General features: G+C 38.0%; 1 protein-coding gene across 3 annotated transcripts in view; it reads left to right on the plus strand.

Moving 5' to 3' along the window:
* Positions 1-17,984, plus strand: part of LOC150080107 (protein capicua homolog) — a 357,037-nt gene that overhangs the window by 291,524 nt on the left and 47,529 nt on the right. For all 3 annotated transcript variants that reach the window (XM_090381551.1, XM_090381553.1, XM_090381554.1), the window contains one exon: positions 17,419-17,786. In XM_090381551.1, the coding sequence (XP_090237677.1) occupies positions 17,419-17,786 (368 nt within the window). The remainder of the gene's footprint in view (positions 1-17,418; positions 17,787-17,984) is intronic.

A 17,984-nucleotide genomic window follows, 5' to 3' on the forward strand; every position in this document is an offset into this window, starting at 1 on the left:
GGTCTGGTACATGTCTGTCTGGGAAGCGTTCTCCATAAATTCGTTGAGTGGCTCGTCCATTGCCATCTGTTAATCCATACACTGGGTGCATGTCTGCCAGCTCACAGTTCGTATATTGATGCATGCTCTTCGTGTGGTGACTACCGCATCATCTACCGACTTACAGTGACATTTCCAGTTATGGGTTCCTATGCGATTCACATTCCTTTAGATGTTACCTACCTCCCCTAAACATTTGTACCAATATTTTTGAGACATCCTGTATAAATATACAAATATAAAAATGCAGAAATATCACATAAAGTTATGATTAATAATTACACTAAATACTGTTTCACTTTCATATGCTTTGTGTGCACTGTTTGTATATGTGCAATTATTTGTAAAGTATATTGTACATTTAATAATATTGTATTATCTAACAGAAATAATCAGATTTTTTTTCCCAACCATTTTTCTAGTCATATTCAGTTTTTTGCAGTTTGTGAAACAATATTATGATATTTGCAATGCTTTGGTCTTTTTATAAAAGTTTAGCTGCTTGAAGTACTTCATTAATAGTTGGAACTTTCAGTTCTATATCTTTTTCAGCTGCTTCTTTGCCTTGATCTCTATCTTTCTCACACATTTGATTTTTCACTTTGTCAACGATGTCCCTTGTTAAAATTTTCTGTGATTGTATCATCAACTATAACATAGGCATCTAATTTGCAATGATTTAAATCAGTCTGATATGTTTTGCAAATCCATTTTGATGAAGGCAAGTCTTCCACTTTAGTATCAACAGAATCAGTCCTAAGAGCTTCTGTATTACATCCCACATGATGTCCTTTTGGATACACTGTTCTATTTTCGAAGTTTTCTGTTGCATCCAGTAATATTATTGTTTAGTTCTCTCTTTAAAGACAGGCAGTCATTTAAACAAAATCAATTTTTGAAAATGAAATTTGAAACTTAGTATTATCCCCTTTTTCATGATTTGCAAGATACTTGTTGATTTACTATTGTATATTACATCTTGAGACCATTATACAGTTATAAACATATGTATTGTGATTATTACAGTATAAAGTTGAAAATGTACCATCAGTACATTGATTCCCAAACATAAATTATTTATAATGCAAATTGAAATGACAAGAAATAAAATATTGTAAAAATTAAAATTAAAACAATAATACACATAAAAATGAAATAATATTCTTATTTCATTCTTATGTTATGTAATTAAGACGAAAAAATCGAAAATCTTACATTAGAGTAACAAATAATTAAAAATCAATTTAACACAATAAAACTTAATTTAACACAATTAAAAATCAATTTAACGTAATTAAAAATAAGAAGATTAATTAAAAGAATTTAACGAAAAAATTGCAGAACAATTTTCCTTCCTAAAGCCGACAACGCTTTTCAATCGTATGTCGTGATCACAGGAATGAAAATTACAGAATAGGGGTGAGCATGAAACTTAAATAGGGATTATTTGTCTTCACGCATGCACATAAAAGCCCACAAATCGGAGATCAGATATCGCTGCCGAACATTAACAGAATTTTCGTGCAATTTAATTTCTACAGTTTGTGCAATTAATAGTCTCGTGTAATTACGTTGGACACTAAGTATTTTTGCCTCATTAAATAAAAAAGAATGTTTTTCGTTAATGGCATGAAAGGCTAATTCTGATGGTGCTGAACGAGAAGCACAAACTGAGGCTGCATGTTGATTAACACGAATGTTCAAAGGAAAATGCGTCGAACCTTGGTAAGACTAGTCGCAATCACTGTAAGAAATGTATACCAGGTCATTAATTTGTGTTACAAACAAGGAAAGGACTAAGCGATTGTTCAGTATAGTGTGTAATTTCCATATTGGCCTGGCCACAATTTTAAATTCTGTATCTTTAAAGAATCTGTTAAGCTGTTTGTGCCACTGTTCAACATATGGGACAGAAATAAAGTATTTTTTGATATTACTATTGCTGGATGGTGTAGTATTTCGTATCCTATCCTATCCTATCCTAATTCGGTTTATTGTAACAAGGGGATAACCCCTGTTTAAGAATCTGCTGGTTAATATTTGTATTTCTAAGTGGGAAGCGTTCAAGGAATTAATCGTGGAATCTACTAAAAGTTTCATACCTATTAAGAAATATTGTTCAAGGTTTAGGAATAAATGGTTATCTAATGAACTAATGAGACTCGTAATAGAGAAGAAAAATGCATGGGATGCATATAAATTATCAAGCGACTGAGAAGCCTATGGCAGATATAAGCTAGTCTATAATCAGGTGACAAAGGAGGTTAGGCAGGCGAAGGCAGATTACGAGAAATCCTTGGCAAAAGATGCTAAGAAACACAGCAAGGATTTCTTTACTTATATAAACTCTAAAAGGAAGGGGATGAATCTGATTGGTCCCCTTGACATCGATAGTTCGACTGTTGATGATCCTGCTCAGATAGCAAACAAACTGAATGAGTATTTTGCATCTACATTCACACATGAGGAATTATTAAGGTTTGAAAATGGTTATCAAATTGTAGCAGGATACTTAATGATTTTGGAATAACTGAAAGCAAAGTGGAGGAGAAATTGTTGAAGTTAAACATAAGAAAGGCATCTGGAGTGGATGGAATCTATCCAGTTATATTAAAGGAGGCGGCAAAGCAACTAAGCAAATCCTTAGCCATAATTATGAGAGCGTCCTTGGACTCAGGGGAGGTTCCCACGGACTGGAGATGTGCAAATGTATCCCCAATTCACAAAGGGGGATCGAAGGGTGACACGAGTAATTACAGACCAGTTAGTTTAACTTCTGTTCCGGGTAAAATAATGGAGTCACTGGTTAAAGATGCATTGCAGGATCATCTAGACAAGACTGCAACAATAATTCAGACACAGCATGGGTTTGTTAAGGGAAAGTCTTGTCTGACAAATTTGATAGGATATTATGATGTGGTTACAAAGGAACTGGATGCAAAAAATAATTTTGATATCATATATTTGGATTTCAGGAAAGCTTTTGACACTGTTGCGCATGGAAGACTATTGTACAAATTGGAGCAGAATGGTATTAAGGGTAAGTTGCTACAATGGATAAAAGGATGGTTAAGTGGGAGAAGACAGAGGGTGGTAATCAATGGGTGCTGCTCTTCGTGGACTAATGTTATTAGTGGAGTCCCACAGGGTTCGGTGTTAGGTCCACTGTTGTTTTGTATATTTATCAATGATATTGATGAAGGTATATCAGGCTTAATGTCAAAGTTTGCAGATGATACAAAGGTTGGCAGGGTTGTTAATGACAGTGATGGCAGTGTGCTACTGCAACAGGATCTAGATAATTTGGGCAGATGGGCCAAGAAGTGGCAACTGAAGTTTAATCTTGACAAATGAAAGTACTGCATATGTAACCCCAGAGAAACGTACCAACTGTGTGGTACTACACTTAAGGTGGTAGAAAATGAAAAAGACCTGGGAGTAATTGTGCAGTCAGATATGAAGTTTTCTGAGCAATGCAAACAGGCTGCCAGGGCAGGTCATTAGCATTGGCATTAGCATTAGGAGAGGCATATGATGCAAGAAAGCAAGCTTATTCAGCATCAGCCAAAAAAAAAAAAAAAAAAAAAAAAAAAAACAACCACTACTCCCATTTCACCCCTCCATTCGTTCGAAATACCTGTCCAGCTGAGCCTTAAATTTGTTTAGGCTATCAACTTCAACAACAAGCGATGGAAGTCTATTCCACAAACCAACTGCCCGCTGGCTAAAGGCAAATTTCCGCACATCTATCCGACATCCGTCCTTCCTCAATTTGAATTTATGCCCTCTCAGGTGATTATTCTGAGCAAGAGGAAGAATCCCATCGGCATTGAGCATGCTCAAGCCATTCAAAGCCTTATACACCTCTATCAGATCACCTCGCCGATGCCTAGTCTCCAGGCTCTGTAATTTGCAAAACTTAAGCCTTTCTTCGTAAGAGCAACCCTTTGTTCCATTCACTAATCTTGTTGCCCTTCTCTGTACTCGTTCCAGCAGCTCTACATCCTTCTTGAAATGAGGCCTCCAGACCTGTATACAGTACTCAAGGTGTGGCCTGACCAATGCCTTATACAAGGGAATAATCACATCCCTGTCCCTGCTAGAAAAATTCCTATATATCATTGACAAGACACCATGCGCTACTCTTGCAGCTCGTCTGCACTGCTCAGAGAACTTCATATCTGCCTGCACAATTACCCCCAGGTCCTTTTCATTCTCTACCACTGTCAGCGTAGTACCACAGAGTTGATACGTTGATCTAGGGTTACCCATGACAGCAGCTTTTAATTACTCAAATCATACATTAGTAACAAAGCACAAGCATCCAGGTTACATTCTCATGTTCAGCCTTTAGCTGTTGTACAAGGTAAAGTCTTTTCTTTTAAAAACACACTATAACAAGTTAGTGTCAAAGAGACTATTGATTTTCAAGAAAAGGACTACATACAACAGTATGGTTAAAAACAATTAAAGCATTACTGTTTCCCATATGTAGTACTTTACATTTGTCAATGTTAACCTTCATTTGCCACCTCTCAGCCCATCAGCTCAACCTTTCCAGATCCTGTTGCAGCAGCATAGTATCAGTAGTGTCCTTAACAACCCTGCCAACCTTTGTATCGTCTGCAAACTTGGACATTAAGCCTGATACACCATCATCAATATCATTTATAAATACAGAAAACAACAATGGACCCAACACTGAACCCTGAGGAACTCCACTAATAACATTAGTCCACGTTGAGCAGTGTCCATTGATTACCACTCTCTGTCTTCTGCCACTCAACCATCCCTTTATCCATGGTAGCAATTTCCCTCCAATGCCACACTTCTCCAATTTGTGCAGCAGTCTTCCATGCGCAACAGTATCAAAAGCCTTTCTAAGATCCAAATATATAATATCAAAGTTATTCCCTGCATCCAGTTCTTTTGTGACTACATCATAGTATCCAATCAAATTGGTCAGACAAGACCTGCCCTTAACAAACCCATGCTGTGTCTGAGCTATAACTGAATTCTTGTCCAGATGATCCTGCAGTGCTTCTTTAACCAGTGCCTCCATTAATTTTCCTGGAACCGAAGTTAAACTAACAGGTCTATAATTACTTGTGTCAGCCTTTGATCCTCCTTTGTGAATTGGGGTTACATTTGCACATCTCCAGTCCATGGGTACCTCCCCTGAGTCCATAGAAGCTCTCATAATTATGGCTAGGGGTTTGCTTACTTCCTTTGCTGCCTCCTTTAATATAACTGGATAGATCCCATCCACCCCGGGTGCCTTTTTTATGTTTATCCTCAACAATTTCTCCTCCACTTTCCTCTCATTTATTAGAAAATCATCTAGCTCACTGCCAATGTTTACTTCACCTACGACACTCCCCTTCCTGAATAACTCCTCATGTGTGAATGTAGATGCAAAATACTCGTTTAGATTGTTAGCCACCTGAGCTGGATCGTCAACTGTTGAACCATCAAGTATCCAGTGGACCAATCTGATTCATCCCTTTCCTTCTTGAGTTGAAATAGGTAAAGAACTCTTTTCTGTTTTTCTTTGCATCCTTTGCCAAGGATTTCTCATAATCTGCCTTTGCCTGCCTAATCTCCTTTGTGACTTGGTAACAGACCAACTTTTATCTATCATAGGCTTCCATGTCACCCATTAATTTGTATGTATCCCATGCATTTTTCTTCTCTGCCATATGTCTCATTAGTTCCTCTGACAACCATTTAGGCCTGAACCTTGAACAATATTTCTTGGTTGGTATGTAAAGCCTGGTAGCTTCCAAGATTAGTTCCTTGAATGCTTCGCATTTTGAATTTGCTGTTGGTAACATCATCAGTTGGTCCCACTGTATAGAATTTAAACACTGTCTCAGACCATCATAGTCGCCTTTACGAAAGCAAAAACCCTCCCCTTTACCTCTGATGGTAGTTACTTCCTTGAGTAAATCCCACTTCAGCACACTGTGATCACTGCCACCCAGTGGTTCCTTTATCTGCAGATTCCTAATGCATGAAGAATCACTACTGATAATCAGATCAAGAGTATTACTCCCTCTAGTTGCCTCCCGAACATGCTGGTGTAGAAAACAATCATCCAATAAATCCACAAACGCCTTGCTAGTGTGTGAGTGACCAACCCACAAATTTCAGTCAATATCTGGGAAATTAAAATCCCCCATTATAAGACTCTCTGATTTACTGGCCCATTCTATTTCCTTGTACAGTATCTTATTATACTCATCAGAGTCATTATGCCTATAGCACACTCCTACTCTCAATTTTGATTTACCTATGCTTATGTCACACCAAACTGACTCGACACTGCCCTGTCCATCGATGTCGACTGGCTTCACTTCCTTGGATTTTATGCGTTTTTTAACTAATAGCATAACCCCTCCTCCCTTCCTATCCTGTCTATCCTTTCTGTAGACGTTGTACTCCCCAAATTCCAGTTCTGCATTCCTTATATCTGTGTGACACCACGTCTCTGATATCCCAACAATATCTGCTTTTGATGTTTTGAGTAATACCTCAAATTCATCAAATTTATTTACTAAACTCCTAGCATTGGTGTACACGCAAGAATACATGCACCTGTTTCTATTCTTAGCTACCCTAACACAACCCATGTGTTTACTTGTACCGCAATGACTTCCAGCAGTCTCTGAAATATCCTGCATCTTGTTTTTCAGGCTTCTGCTCATTCCAATAGAAGCACTGCAAGAATCTCTTTCACCTCTGCCAGTGGCTACTGTTAATCCATTAGTCTTTGTCTCCCCCCCAAGATAGCAGTTTTCCGACCCACCTAACACTGCCTCGATAGCATCAGCAAATATTCTTGCACCCTTTCTATTTAAGTGTATCCCATCCCCGTAGAAGCAATCTCTCCTGTTAACAAGTACATTCCAGGCTGAAAAAAATTCTACCCCTTGAGCCTTGCACAATCTTTCCAGGGCCGAATTGATCGACAAGGCTCTCATCATATACTCTCTCCTATCGTGTCTGGGCAGAATTGCAGACACTTTCAAATTCAACCCTACTTCACGGATTTTTTTTCAACAGTGACCTGTACTTGTTAAGTAATTCCGCTGGTATTCATAGGGATTTGGGGTTTTGTAATTCATGGGGTTTTGTCAATGATATATAGGAATTTTGCTAGCAGGGAAAAGGAGGTGATTATCCCTCTGTATAAGGCAATGGTCAGGCCACGCCTTGAGTACTGCATACAGGTCTGGAGGCCACATTTTAGGAAAGATGTAGATTTACTTAAGCATGTACAGAGAAGGGCAACAAGATTGGTGAGAAGAATGAAGGGATCCTCTTACCAAGAGAGCATTAGCATTAGTAGAGGTATATGATGCAAGAAAGCAAGTTTATTCAGCATCAGCCAAAAAAAAAAACACAACCACTACTCCCATTTCACCCCTCCGTTCATTCGAAATACCTGTCCAGCTGAGCCTTAAATTTGTTTAGGCTATCAACTTCAACAACAAGTGATGGAAGTCTATTCCACAAACCAACTGCCCGCTGGCTAAAGGCAAATTTCCGCCCATCTATCCGTCATCCGTCCTTCCTCAATTTGAATTTATGCCCTCTCAGGTGATTATTCTGAGCAAGAGCAAGAATCCCATCAGCATTGAGCATGCTCAAGCCATTCAAAGCCTTATACACCTCTATCAGATCACCTCGCCGATGCCTAGTCTCCAGACTCTGTAATTTGCAAAACTGAAGCCTTTCTTCGTAAGAGCAACCCTTTTTTCCATTCACTAATCTTGTTGCCCTTCTCTGTACTCGTTCCAGCAGCTCTACATCCTTCTTGAAATGAGGCCTCCAGACCTGTATACAGTACTCAAGGTGTGGCCTAACCAATGCCTTATACAAGGGAATAATCACATCCCTATCCCTGCTAGAAAAATTCCTGTATATCATTGACAAGACGCCACGAGCTACTCTTGCAGCTCGTCTGCACTGCTCAGAGAACTTCATATCTGCCTGCACAATTACCCCCAGGTCCTTTTCATTCTCTACCACTGTCAGCGTAGTACCACAGAGTTGATACGTTGATCTGGGGTTACTGTTTCCCATATGTAGTACTTTACATTTGTCAATGTTTAACTTCATTTGCCACCTCTCAGCCCATCTGCTCAACCTTTCCAGATCCTGTTGCAGCAGCATAGCGTCAGTAGTGCCCTTAACAACCCTGCCAACCTTTGTATCGTCTGCAAACTTGGACATTAAGCCTGATACACCATCATCAATATCATTTATAAATACAGAAAACAACAATGGACCCAACACTGAACCCTGAGGAACTCCACTAATAACATTAGTCCACGTTGAGCAGTGTCCATTGATTACCACTCTCTGTCTTCTGCCACTCAAATATCCCTTTATCCATAGCAGCAATTTGCCTCCAATGCCACACTTCTCCAATTTGTGCCGCAGTCTTCCATGCGCAACAGTATCAAAAGCCTTTCTAAGATCCAAATATATAATATCAAAGTTATTCCCTGCATCCAGTTCTTTTGTGACTACATCATAGTATCCAATCAAATTGGTCAGACAAGACCTGCCCTTAACAAAACCATGCTGTGTCTGAACTATAACTGAATTCTTGTCCAGATGATCCTGCAGTGCTTCTTTAACCAGTGCCTCCATTAATTTTCCTGGAACCGAAGTTAAACTAACAGGTCTATAATTACTTGCAGCCTTTGATCCTCCTTTGTGAATTGGGGTTACATTTGCACATCTCTAGTGTATGGGTACCTCCCCTGAGTCCAAACAGCTCTCATAATTATGGCTAGGGGTTTGCTTACTTCCTTTGCTGCCTCCTTTAATATAACTGGATAGATCCCATCCACCCCGGGTGCCTTTTTTATGTTCTTCCTCAACAATTTCTCCTCCACTTTCCTCTCAGTTATTAGAAAATCATCTAGCTCACTGCCAATGTTTACTTCACCTACGACATTCCCCTTCCTGAATAACTCCTCATGTGTGAATGTAGATGCAAATACTCGTTTAGATTGTTAGTCACCTGAGCAGGATCCCCAACTGTTGAACCATCAACATCCAGTGGACCAATCTGATTCATTCCTTTCCTAAGATCAGAGAGGCTTAAGTTCTGCAAATTGCAGTGGCTGGAGACTAGGCACCTGCGCGGTGATCTGATTGAGGTATATAACCTTGAATGGGTTGAGCACGCTGAATTTTGATGGGATCCTTCCACTTGTTCAGATTACGAACCTAAGGGGACATAAATTCAAATTAAGAAAAGACAGATGTAGAATAGATGTGCGGAAATTTGCCTTTAGCCAGCGGGTGGTTAATTGCTGGAACAAATTTCCATCTGTCGTTGTGGAAGTTGATAGGTTGAATAAATTTAAGGAGGAACTGGACAGGCATTTGGAGGCAATGGTGTGATTTTTTTTTTTTTTGGCTGATGCTGCATAAGCTCATACACTTGCTTTCTTGCATCACATGCCACTACTACTACTACTATTTCTGAGCCTAAAGCATATTCCATCGTTGAATATTTATAGGCATTTAGAAATTGATTAAAGATAATCGATCTTTTGTAGGTGAACAGGTGATAGCTGTTATAATGTAGAAGCATACTGGTGTTCGTAGGTTTTTGATAGATGTTAAATTGGATTTTATTCGAGTCCCGAGTAAGCATGAAATTTAGAAAATTTAATGACTTTGTATCCTTATCCTCCTTTTCCAATGTAAATTTGAGTCTAGAGTGAATATTATTAAAGAAATGTAAAATGTCTTGGATTGTACTACTATCAGTAATAACTAGAACATCGTCTAAATACCTCCCATAGTATGTGACACGGGGTCGAAAAGGCATCAAATGTATATGCTCAATCGTTGAGAGATAGATCTCCGATATTAAGTCACTCAGGCTCAATCCCATTGGCAAACCAAAAATTTGTTTGTACACTTTGTCTTCAAAGGTGATATAGTTGGCCTCAACTAACAGTTTATTAAGTGAAAAATTTCCTTACTAGGAAGCTTCGTATAATTAATCAGTATCGAGTTATTAATTAACATATCCCAAAAAATATCTACTGTGTATTCAACATTCACATTCATATATAATGAGGTAACATTTAGTGAGAATAAATTGTCATTGTCGCCAAGTCTACAGTCCTTCAGGTTATTAAATACTGTATCGTAGTTCTTAATTCCAAATTGTATCGCCTGTCTAAAGGGCTTTATAATGCTATATACACGTGTGGCCAAGGATGAAAATGCTGAGTTTCTGTAGGAAACAATAGGCCAAATAGGAAATCCAGTCTTGTGTAATTTTACCTGACGAAAAGTGCAGGAATATTGTATGTTCTGGCCTTCAATTCCTTTAACTGAGCCATAGTAATGTAGTCGTTTTTTCGATACGTGGTTAACGTTTTATTGTATTAATTGACCAAATTGGTAAATAGTGCCGGGTGTACTTCAAGATAAGTGGAGTTATCTGAAACAACTGATCTAACTTATTAATATAATCAGGTTTATTGAGTATTACCACTGTATCTCCTTTATCTGCCCTGTGTATAATAATGTCTTTATTTTCCTGAAGTTCAAGTAAAGCTGAACCGTCGTGTATATTCAATTTAGGAAGTCGTGTCTCTTTTATGTTTTTCACCACTTGGTTAACTTGTTGAATAAATAAATCCTTTTGTGGAACATTATGAAGTTCAATATCAATTACGCACTGTTTTTTAGGTAGTTTTCGAGGTGGTAAATTATTATTTAATCCTTTGGATAAAAGTGAAATCTGGTCATGCAATAGTGTATACGAGGAAAGATTTGTAGCCTGTTGATATGTTGGTTCATTGAATGCTGGGCGAGGGGGTGCTCGCGAACTAGCTGACATATTCTGTGGTAGCACATTGTGTGTGTGTGTGCAGGGAAGTCATCACCCAACTTGATTGGGTGACCAATTTGGGTGACCAATCAACTGACCAATTTGATTGGATACTATGATGCAGTCACAAAAGAACTGGATGCAGGGAATAACTTTGATATTATATACTTCGATCTTAGAAAGGCTTTTGATACTGTTGCACATGGAAGACTGCTACACAAATTGGAGCAGTGTGACATTGGAGGCAAATTGCTGCTATGGATAAAGGGGTGGTTGAGGGGGAGAAGACAGAGAGTGGTAATCAATGGACACTGCTCATCGTGGACTAATGTTATTAGTGGAGTCCCTCAGGGCTCAGTGTTGGGTCCATTATTGTTTTCTGTATTTATAAATGATATTGATGATGGTATATCAAGCTTAATGTCCAAGTTTGCAGACGATACAAAGGTTGGCAGGGTTGTCAAGGACACTACTGACACTATGCTACTGCAACAGGATCTGGAAAGGTTGAGCAGATGGGCTGAGAGGTGGCAAATGAAGTTTAACATTGACAAATGTAAAGTGCTACACATGGGGAAACAGCAACCCCAGAGCAACGTATCAACTCTGTGGTACTACACTGACAGTGGTAGAGAATGAAAGGGACTTGGGGGTGGTTGTGCAGGCAGATATGAAGTTCTCTGAGCAGTGCAGACGGGCTGCAAGAGTAGCTCATGGAGTATTGTCAATGATATACAGGAATTTTTCCAGCAGGAATAAGGAAGTGATTATTCCCTTGTATAAGGCAATGGTCAGGCCACACCTAGAGTACTGTATACAGGTCTGGAGGCCTCATTTCAAGAAGGATGTAGAGCTGCTGGAACGAGTACAGAGAAGGGCAACAAGATTAGTGAATGGAACAAAGGGGTGCTCTTACGAAGAAAGGCTTAAGTTTTGCAAATTACAGTGTCTGGAGACTAGGCACCAGCGAGGTGATCTGATAGAGGTGTATAAAGCCTTGAATGGTTTGAGCATGCTCAATGCTGATGGGATTCTTCCTCTAGCTCAGAAAAATCACCTGAGAGGGCATAAATTCAAATTGAGGAAAGACAGATGTAGGATAGACGTGCGGAAATTTGCCTTTAGCCAGCGGGTGGTTGGTTGGTTGGTGGAACAGACTTCCATCCCTTGTAGTGAAGGTTGATAGCCTAAATAAGTTTAAGGCTCAGCTGGACAGGTATTTTGAACAAACAGAGGGGTGAATTGGAAGTGGGTTTTTTTTTTTTTTTCTGTTTTTTTTTGGCTGATGCTGCATAAGCTTGCTTTCTTGCATCAGATGCCTCTACTAATGCTAATGCTAACTTGTATGCACTTGGTCGCAAGCCCGCGACAATGTATTAGAATTCGTATGAACATGTCTTGACCCTCCCAATAATGTTTGTAATTTGTTAACGTGTCTGTTATTTATATCTGAGGCCTGTGCTTCCCGTTACAAATCTATGGAAGTCTTCAATACAGACCAATCGTTAGGATGTAGATAGTTTTTTAATTTATCATGAAGCTTCCTAACCTGGGAAAGGTATTTTTGTTTATTAGAATAGCGAGATTTTAAGGCAAGTTTAACGATATTACGCGATGTGGCAATTGCTAGTTGTTTTATGCCAGAAATTTTTTGATTTAAATTGACCCTAGCAAACTTCGGAACGATGTTGTTTTGAAGGCAATATTTTAGAAAAGAAATATGGTAACTTTGGGCCAAGTATCTTAGTGTTAATTTAATGTAATTTTGCACCAAGCTGTTCAAAAAATCCCCCATAATTATGTGTATCAATAGGTTATACCTGGAGAGAAAGGAAGAGAATGAAATAGTCAATAAGATTTTAAAAAATAAAATAGATAGTATGAACCATAGCTGTAATGCTCAATACGTTCTACATTGATACCAATATTTGTAAAATAATAAGAGAAGTTTACCTCAGTATAGTACGTAGAACACTTCCGTATGATACTCTCCAGAAATTAAAACGAAAAAAATCAAAAATCTTACATTAGAGTAACAAATAATTAAAACTCAATTTAACACAATTAAATAATCAATTGATTTTTAATTGTGAAAATTAGAGACATTAGAGTAACAAATAATTAAAACTCAATTTAACACAATTAAAAAAATCAATTGATTTTTAATTGTGTTAAATTGAGTTTTAATTATTTGTTACTCTAATGTAAGATTTTCGATTTTTTTCGTTTTAATTTCTGGAGAGTATCATATGGAAGTGTTCTACGTACTATATTGAGGTAAACTTCTCTTATTATTTTACAAAATTTATTTTATTTTATATTGTATTCTATTTCATGTCATTTTAATTAGGACTATTTCAGTCTGGTATTGCATGAATGTCATAGAATTTGAAACAGGAAACATTATTGACGAGTTGCATTTCTTTCCTTCAGAACTGGGATAGAGGTGGGGCCAATTGAGCTATATGTAATTTATATTTAAGTTTCAATATACTGTTTGTCACCAGTAGGTAACCATCATTATTTGAAGCTTTGTCTTATGATATTTGCACATCTTATAATATTTGTAAAATATTGAGTATTGAGCTCTGATTCATACTATCTACATCTTAAAATATATGCTTACAGTGTTGTTAAGATGCAATGTATAATGGTACATCAATAGTTTGATAGCATACACCTGCTGATATTATTAATTATTATATAGATATAAGAAATGAGTGTAATTGCTAGGCAGTGCCATCAAACATGACATTAGGAAAATACATTAGCATAATACAGAGTAGTAAATTAAAAGTAAATTTAAATAAAACTCAAATTTTATAACCTGCAAAAACCATCTATAATATATATACTAGGTAGTATGAATCAGAGCTGTAATGCTCAATAGGTTCTATGTTGATATTAATATAGTATAGTACGTAATATAGTACGTAAAACACTTTTTAGCATTAGCATTAGTAGAGACATATGATGCAAGAAAGCAAGCTTATGCAGCATCAGCCAAAAAAAAAAAACACACTTCCATTTAACCCCTCCGTTCATTCGAAATACCTGTCCAGCTGAGCCTTAAATTTATTTAGGCTATCAACTTCCACAACAAGGGATGGAAGTCTGTTCCACCAACCAACTACGTGCTGGCTAAAGGCAAATTTCCGCACAATTATCCTACATCTGTCTTTCCTCAATTTGAATTTATGCCCTCTCAGGTGATTATTCTGAGCAAGAGGAAGAATCCCATCAGCATTGAGCATGCTCAAACCATTCAAGGCTTTATACACCTCTATCAGATCACCTTGCCAGTGCCTAGTCTCCAGACACTGTAATTTGCAAAACTTAAGCCTTTCTTCGTAAGAGCAACCCTTTGTTCCATTCACTAATCTTGTTGCCCTCCTCTGTACTCGTTCCAGCAGCTCTACATCCTTCTTGAAATGAGGCCTCCAGACCCGTATACAGTACTCAAGGTGTGGCCTGACCATTGCCTTATACAAGGGAATAATCACCTCCTTATCCCTGCTAGAAAAAGTCCTGTATATCATAGAGAATACACCATGTGCTACTCTTGCAGCCCATCTGCACTACTCAGAGAACTTCATATCTGCCTGCACAACTACCCCAAGATCCTTTTCATTCTCTACCACTGTCAGTGTGCCTCCGTAGCCAGGTGGGAAGAAGCAGCAGCAGTGCGTAGCACACGCTTCTTGATTAGTCCGGGGTTCGAGCCAGTCACCACCAAATACGGAGGATGCGGAAAGATCAAGGGAATCACCACCACATATCCCAGAGCAATATGGCCTTAGTTGCTAATGCTCCTAAAAAAACAAATAACAACAACAACTATCGGTGTAGTACCACACAGTTGATATGTTGCTCTGGGGTTGCAGTTTCCCATATAGAGTACTTTACATTTGTCAATGTTCAACTTCATTTGCTACCTCTCAGCCCATCTGCTCAACCTTTCCAGATCCTGTTGCAGTAGCATAGCGCCAGTAGTGTCCCTAACAACCCTGCCAACCTTTGTATCGTCTGCAAACTTGGACATTAAGCTTGATATACAATCATCAATATTATTTATAAATACAGAAAACAATAATAGACCCAACACTGAACCCTGAGAGACTTCACTAATAACATTAGTCCACGATGAGCAGTGTTCATTGATTACCACTCTCTGTCTTCTCCCCCCAACCACCCCTTTATCCATAGCAGCAATTTGCCTCCAATGTCACACTGCTCCAATTTGTGTAGCAGTCTTCCATGTGCAACAGTATCAAAAGCCTTTCTAAGATCCAAGTATATAATATCAAAGTTATTCCTTGCATCCAGTTCTTTTGTGACTGCATCATAGTATCCAATCAAATTGGTCAGGCAAGACTTCCCCTTAACAAAACCATGCTGTGTCCGAGCTATAACTGAAGTCTTGTATAGATGATCCTGCAGTGCTCCTTTAACCAGTGCCTCCATTAATTTTCGTGGAACAGAAATTAAACTCACAGGTCTATAATTACTTGTGTCGCCCTTTGATCCTCCTTTGTGAATTGGGGTCACATTTGCACATCTTCAGTCTATGGGTACCTCCCCTGAGTCCAAGGAAGCTCTCATAATTATGGCTAAGGGTTTGCTTACTTCCTTTGTTGCCTCCTTTAATATAACTGGATAGATCCCATCCACCCCAGGTGTCTTTCTTGTGTTTATCTTCAACAATTTCTCCTCCCTTTACTCTCAGTTATTACAAGATTATCTAGCTTACTGCCAGAGTTGAATACACTTCTGGTGTTCCCCTCGCTGAATAACTCCTCATGTGTGAATGTCAATGCAAAATATTCATTTATTTTGTTAGCTGAGCAGGATCATGAACAGTTGAACCATCGATATCAAGTGGACTAATCTGATTCATCCCCTTCCTTCTAGAGTTTACATTAGTAAAGAACTCTTTGCTGTTTTTCTTTGCATCCCTTGCCAAAGATTTCTCGTAATCTGCCTTCACCTGCCTAACCTCCTTTGTAACTTGTTTACAGATTAACTTATATCTATCATAGGCTTCTGTGTCACGTGTTAATTTATATGTATCCCATACATTTTTCTTCTCTGCCATATGTGTCATTAGTTCATATGACATCCATTTAGGCCTAAACCTCGAACAATATTTCTTTGTTGGTATGTAAAGCCTAGTAGCTTCCAAGATAAGTTATTTGAATGCTTCCCATTTTGAATTTGCTGTTGGTAACATCATCAGTTGATCCTACTGTATAGAATTTAAATACTGTCTCAGACCATCGTAGTCGCCTTTACGAAAGCAATAACCATTCCCTTTACCCCTGATGGTAGTTTCCTCTTTGAGTAAATCCCACTTCAGCACACTGTGATCGCTGCCACCTAGTGGTTCCTTTATCTGCAGATTCTTAATGCATGAAGAATCGCTACTGATAATCAAGAGTATTACTCCCTCTAGTTGCCTCCCGAACATGATGATGTAGAAAACAATCATTTAATAGATCAACAAAAGCCTTGCTAGTGTGTGAGTGACCAGCCCACAAATTCCAGTAAATATCTGGGATATTAAAATCCCCCATTATAAGACTCTCTGATGTACTGGCTCACTCTATTTCCCTGTATAGTTTCTTGTTATACTCATCAGAGTCATTAGGCCTATAGCACACTCCTACTCCCAATGCTTATGTCACACCAAACTGACTCAACACTGCACTGTCCAGCGATGTCGACTGGCTTCACTTCCTTGGATTTTATGTCTTTCTTAACTAATAGCATAACCCCTCCTCACTTCCTATCCTGTCTATCCTTTCTGTAGACGTTGTCCCCAAACTCCAGTTCTGCATTCCTTATATCTGTGTGACACCACGTCTCTGATATCCCAACAATATCCGCCTTTGATGCTTTGAGCAATAGCTCAAATTCATCAAATTTATTTACCAAACTCTTAGCATTGGTGTACACGCAAGTATACATGCACCTGCTGCTATTCTTAGCTACCCTAACACAACCCATGTGTTTACTTGTACCGCAGTGACTCCCAGCAGTCTCTGATATATCCTGTATCTTGTTTTCCAGGCTTCTGCTCATTCCAATAGAAGCAGTGCAAGAATCACTTTCACCTCTGCCAGTGGCTACTGTTAATGTATTAGTTCTGTATGATACTCTCCAGAAATTAAAACGAAAAAATTGAAAACTTACATTAGATTCAAAACGATTTTAAAATCGTTTTTAATATTTTTGCTAGGTTATTTTTAATATTTTTAATTGCGTTAAATTGATTTTTAATTGTGTTAAATTGGTTTTTAATTATTTTTTACTCTAATGTAAGTTATTCGATTTTTTTCGTTTTAATTTCTGGAGAGTATCATACGGAAGTGTTTTACTTACTATATTGAGATAAACTCCTCTTATTATTTTACAAATAATATATATATATATATATATATGCAAGATTAAGTTTTTTTTTTATTTATTTATTATTATTATTTATTTTTTTTTTTTTTGTACTTCAGCCTCCAAAATTAGGATTATTATCTGAATCATCACATGTACAGCCAGACACAAATTCTAAAGCCATAACAGCACTTTCCTCACAAATGCCTGATGAAGAAATTCTTGAAATACCAGAATCCCACATTTCTGAAAATGACATTTCACCATCCCAGTCTTTTGTACTTGCTCCAACTCCAGCTCAACTTGGCCGTGCACCAGGACAGTTGAATCAACGAAGGCATTCAGAAAGTTCTCAAGGGGATTCTCCTGAATACGATGGCACACTGCCAAACGTTAATGGCACACCAAACAAAACAGTTTTACAAGACATATCTACAAGTCCGAAAAAGCCAATCTTGAAACGAAGTTTAGATGATGGCATGGACAAGTGAGTCTTGATTAATTTATTCTTCATATGAATAATAAAATAGAATGTTTTTATTTCAATGATTCTTGTTTTGTTGATACGTGAGTTACTCAGATACCAAATTACTATTTTAGATATCTCATGAATGTCATAGAATTTGATTGAAGTAAAACTTTTAAGTACATGACTCATGATTTCTCATTTAAGACCTGAGTAATC

The sequence above is a fragment of the Mastigoproctus giganteus genome, chromosome 9 (assembly GCF_048544385.1).
Source record: "Mastigoproctus giganteus isolate SK-2022 chromosome 9, ASM4854438v1, whole genome shotgun sequence".
NCBI lineage: Eukaryota > Metazoa > Arthropoda > Arachnida > Uropygi > Thelyphonidae > Mastigoproctus > Mastigoproctus giganteus.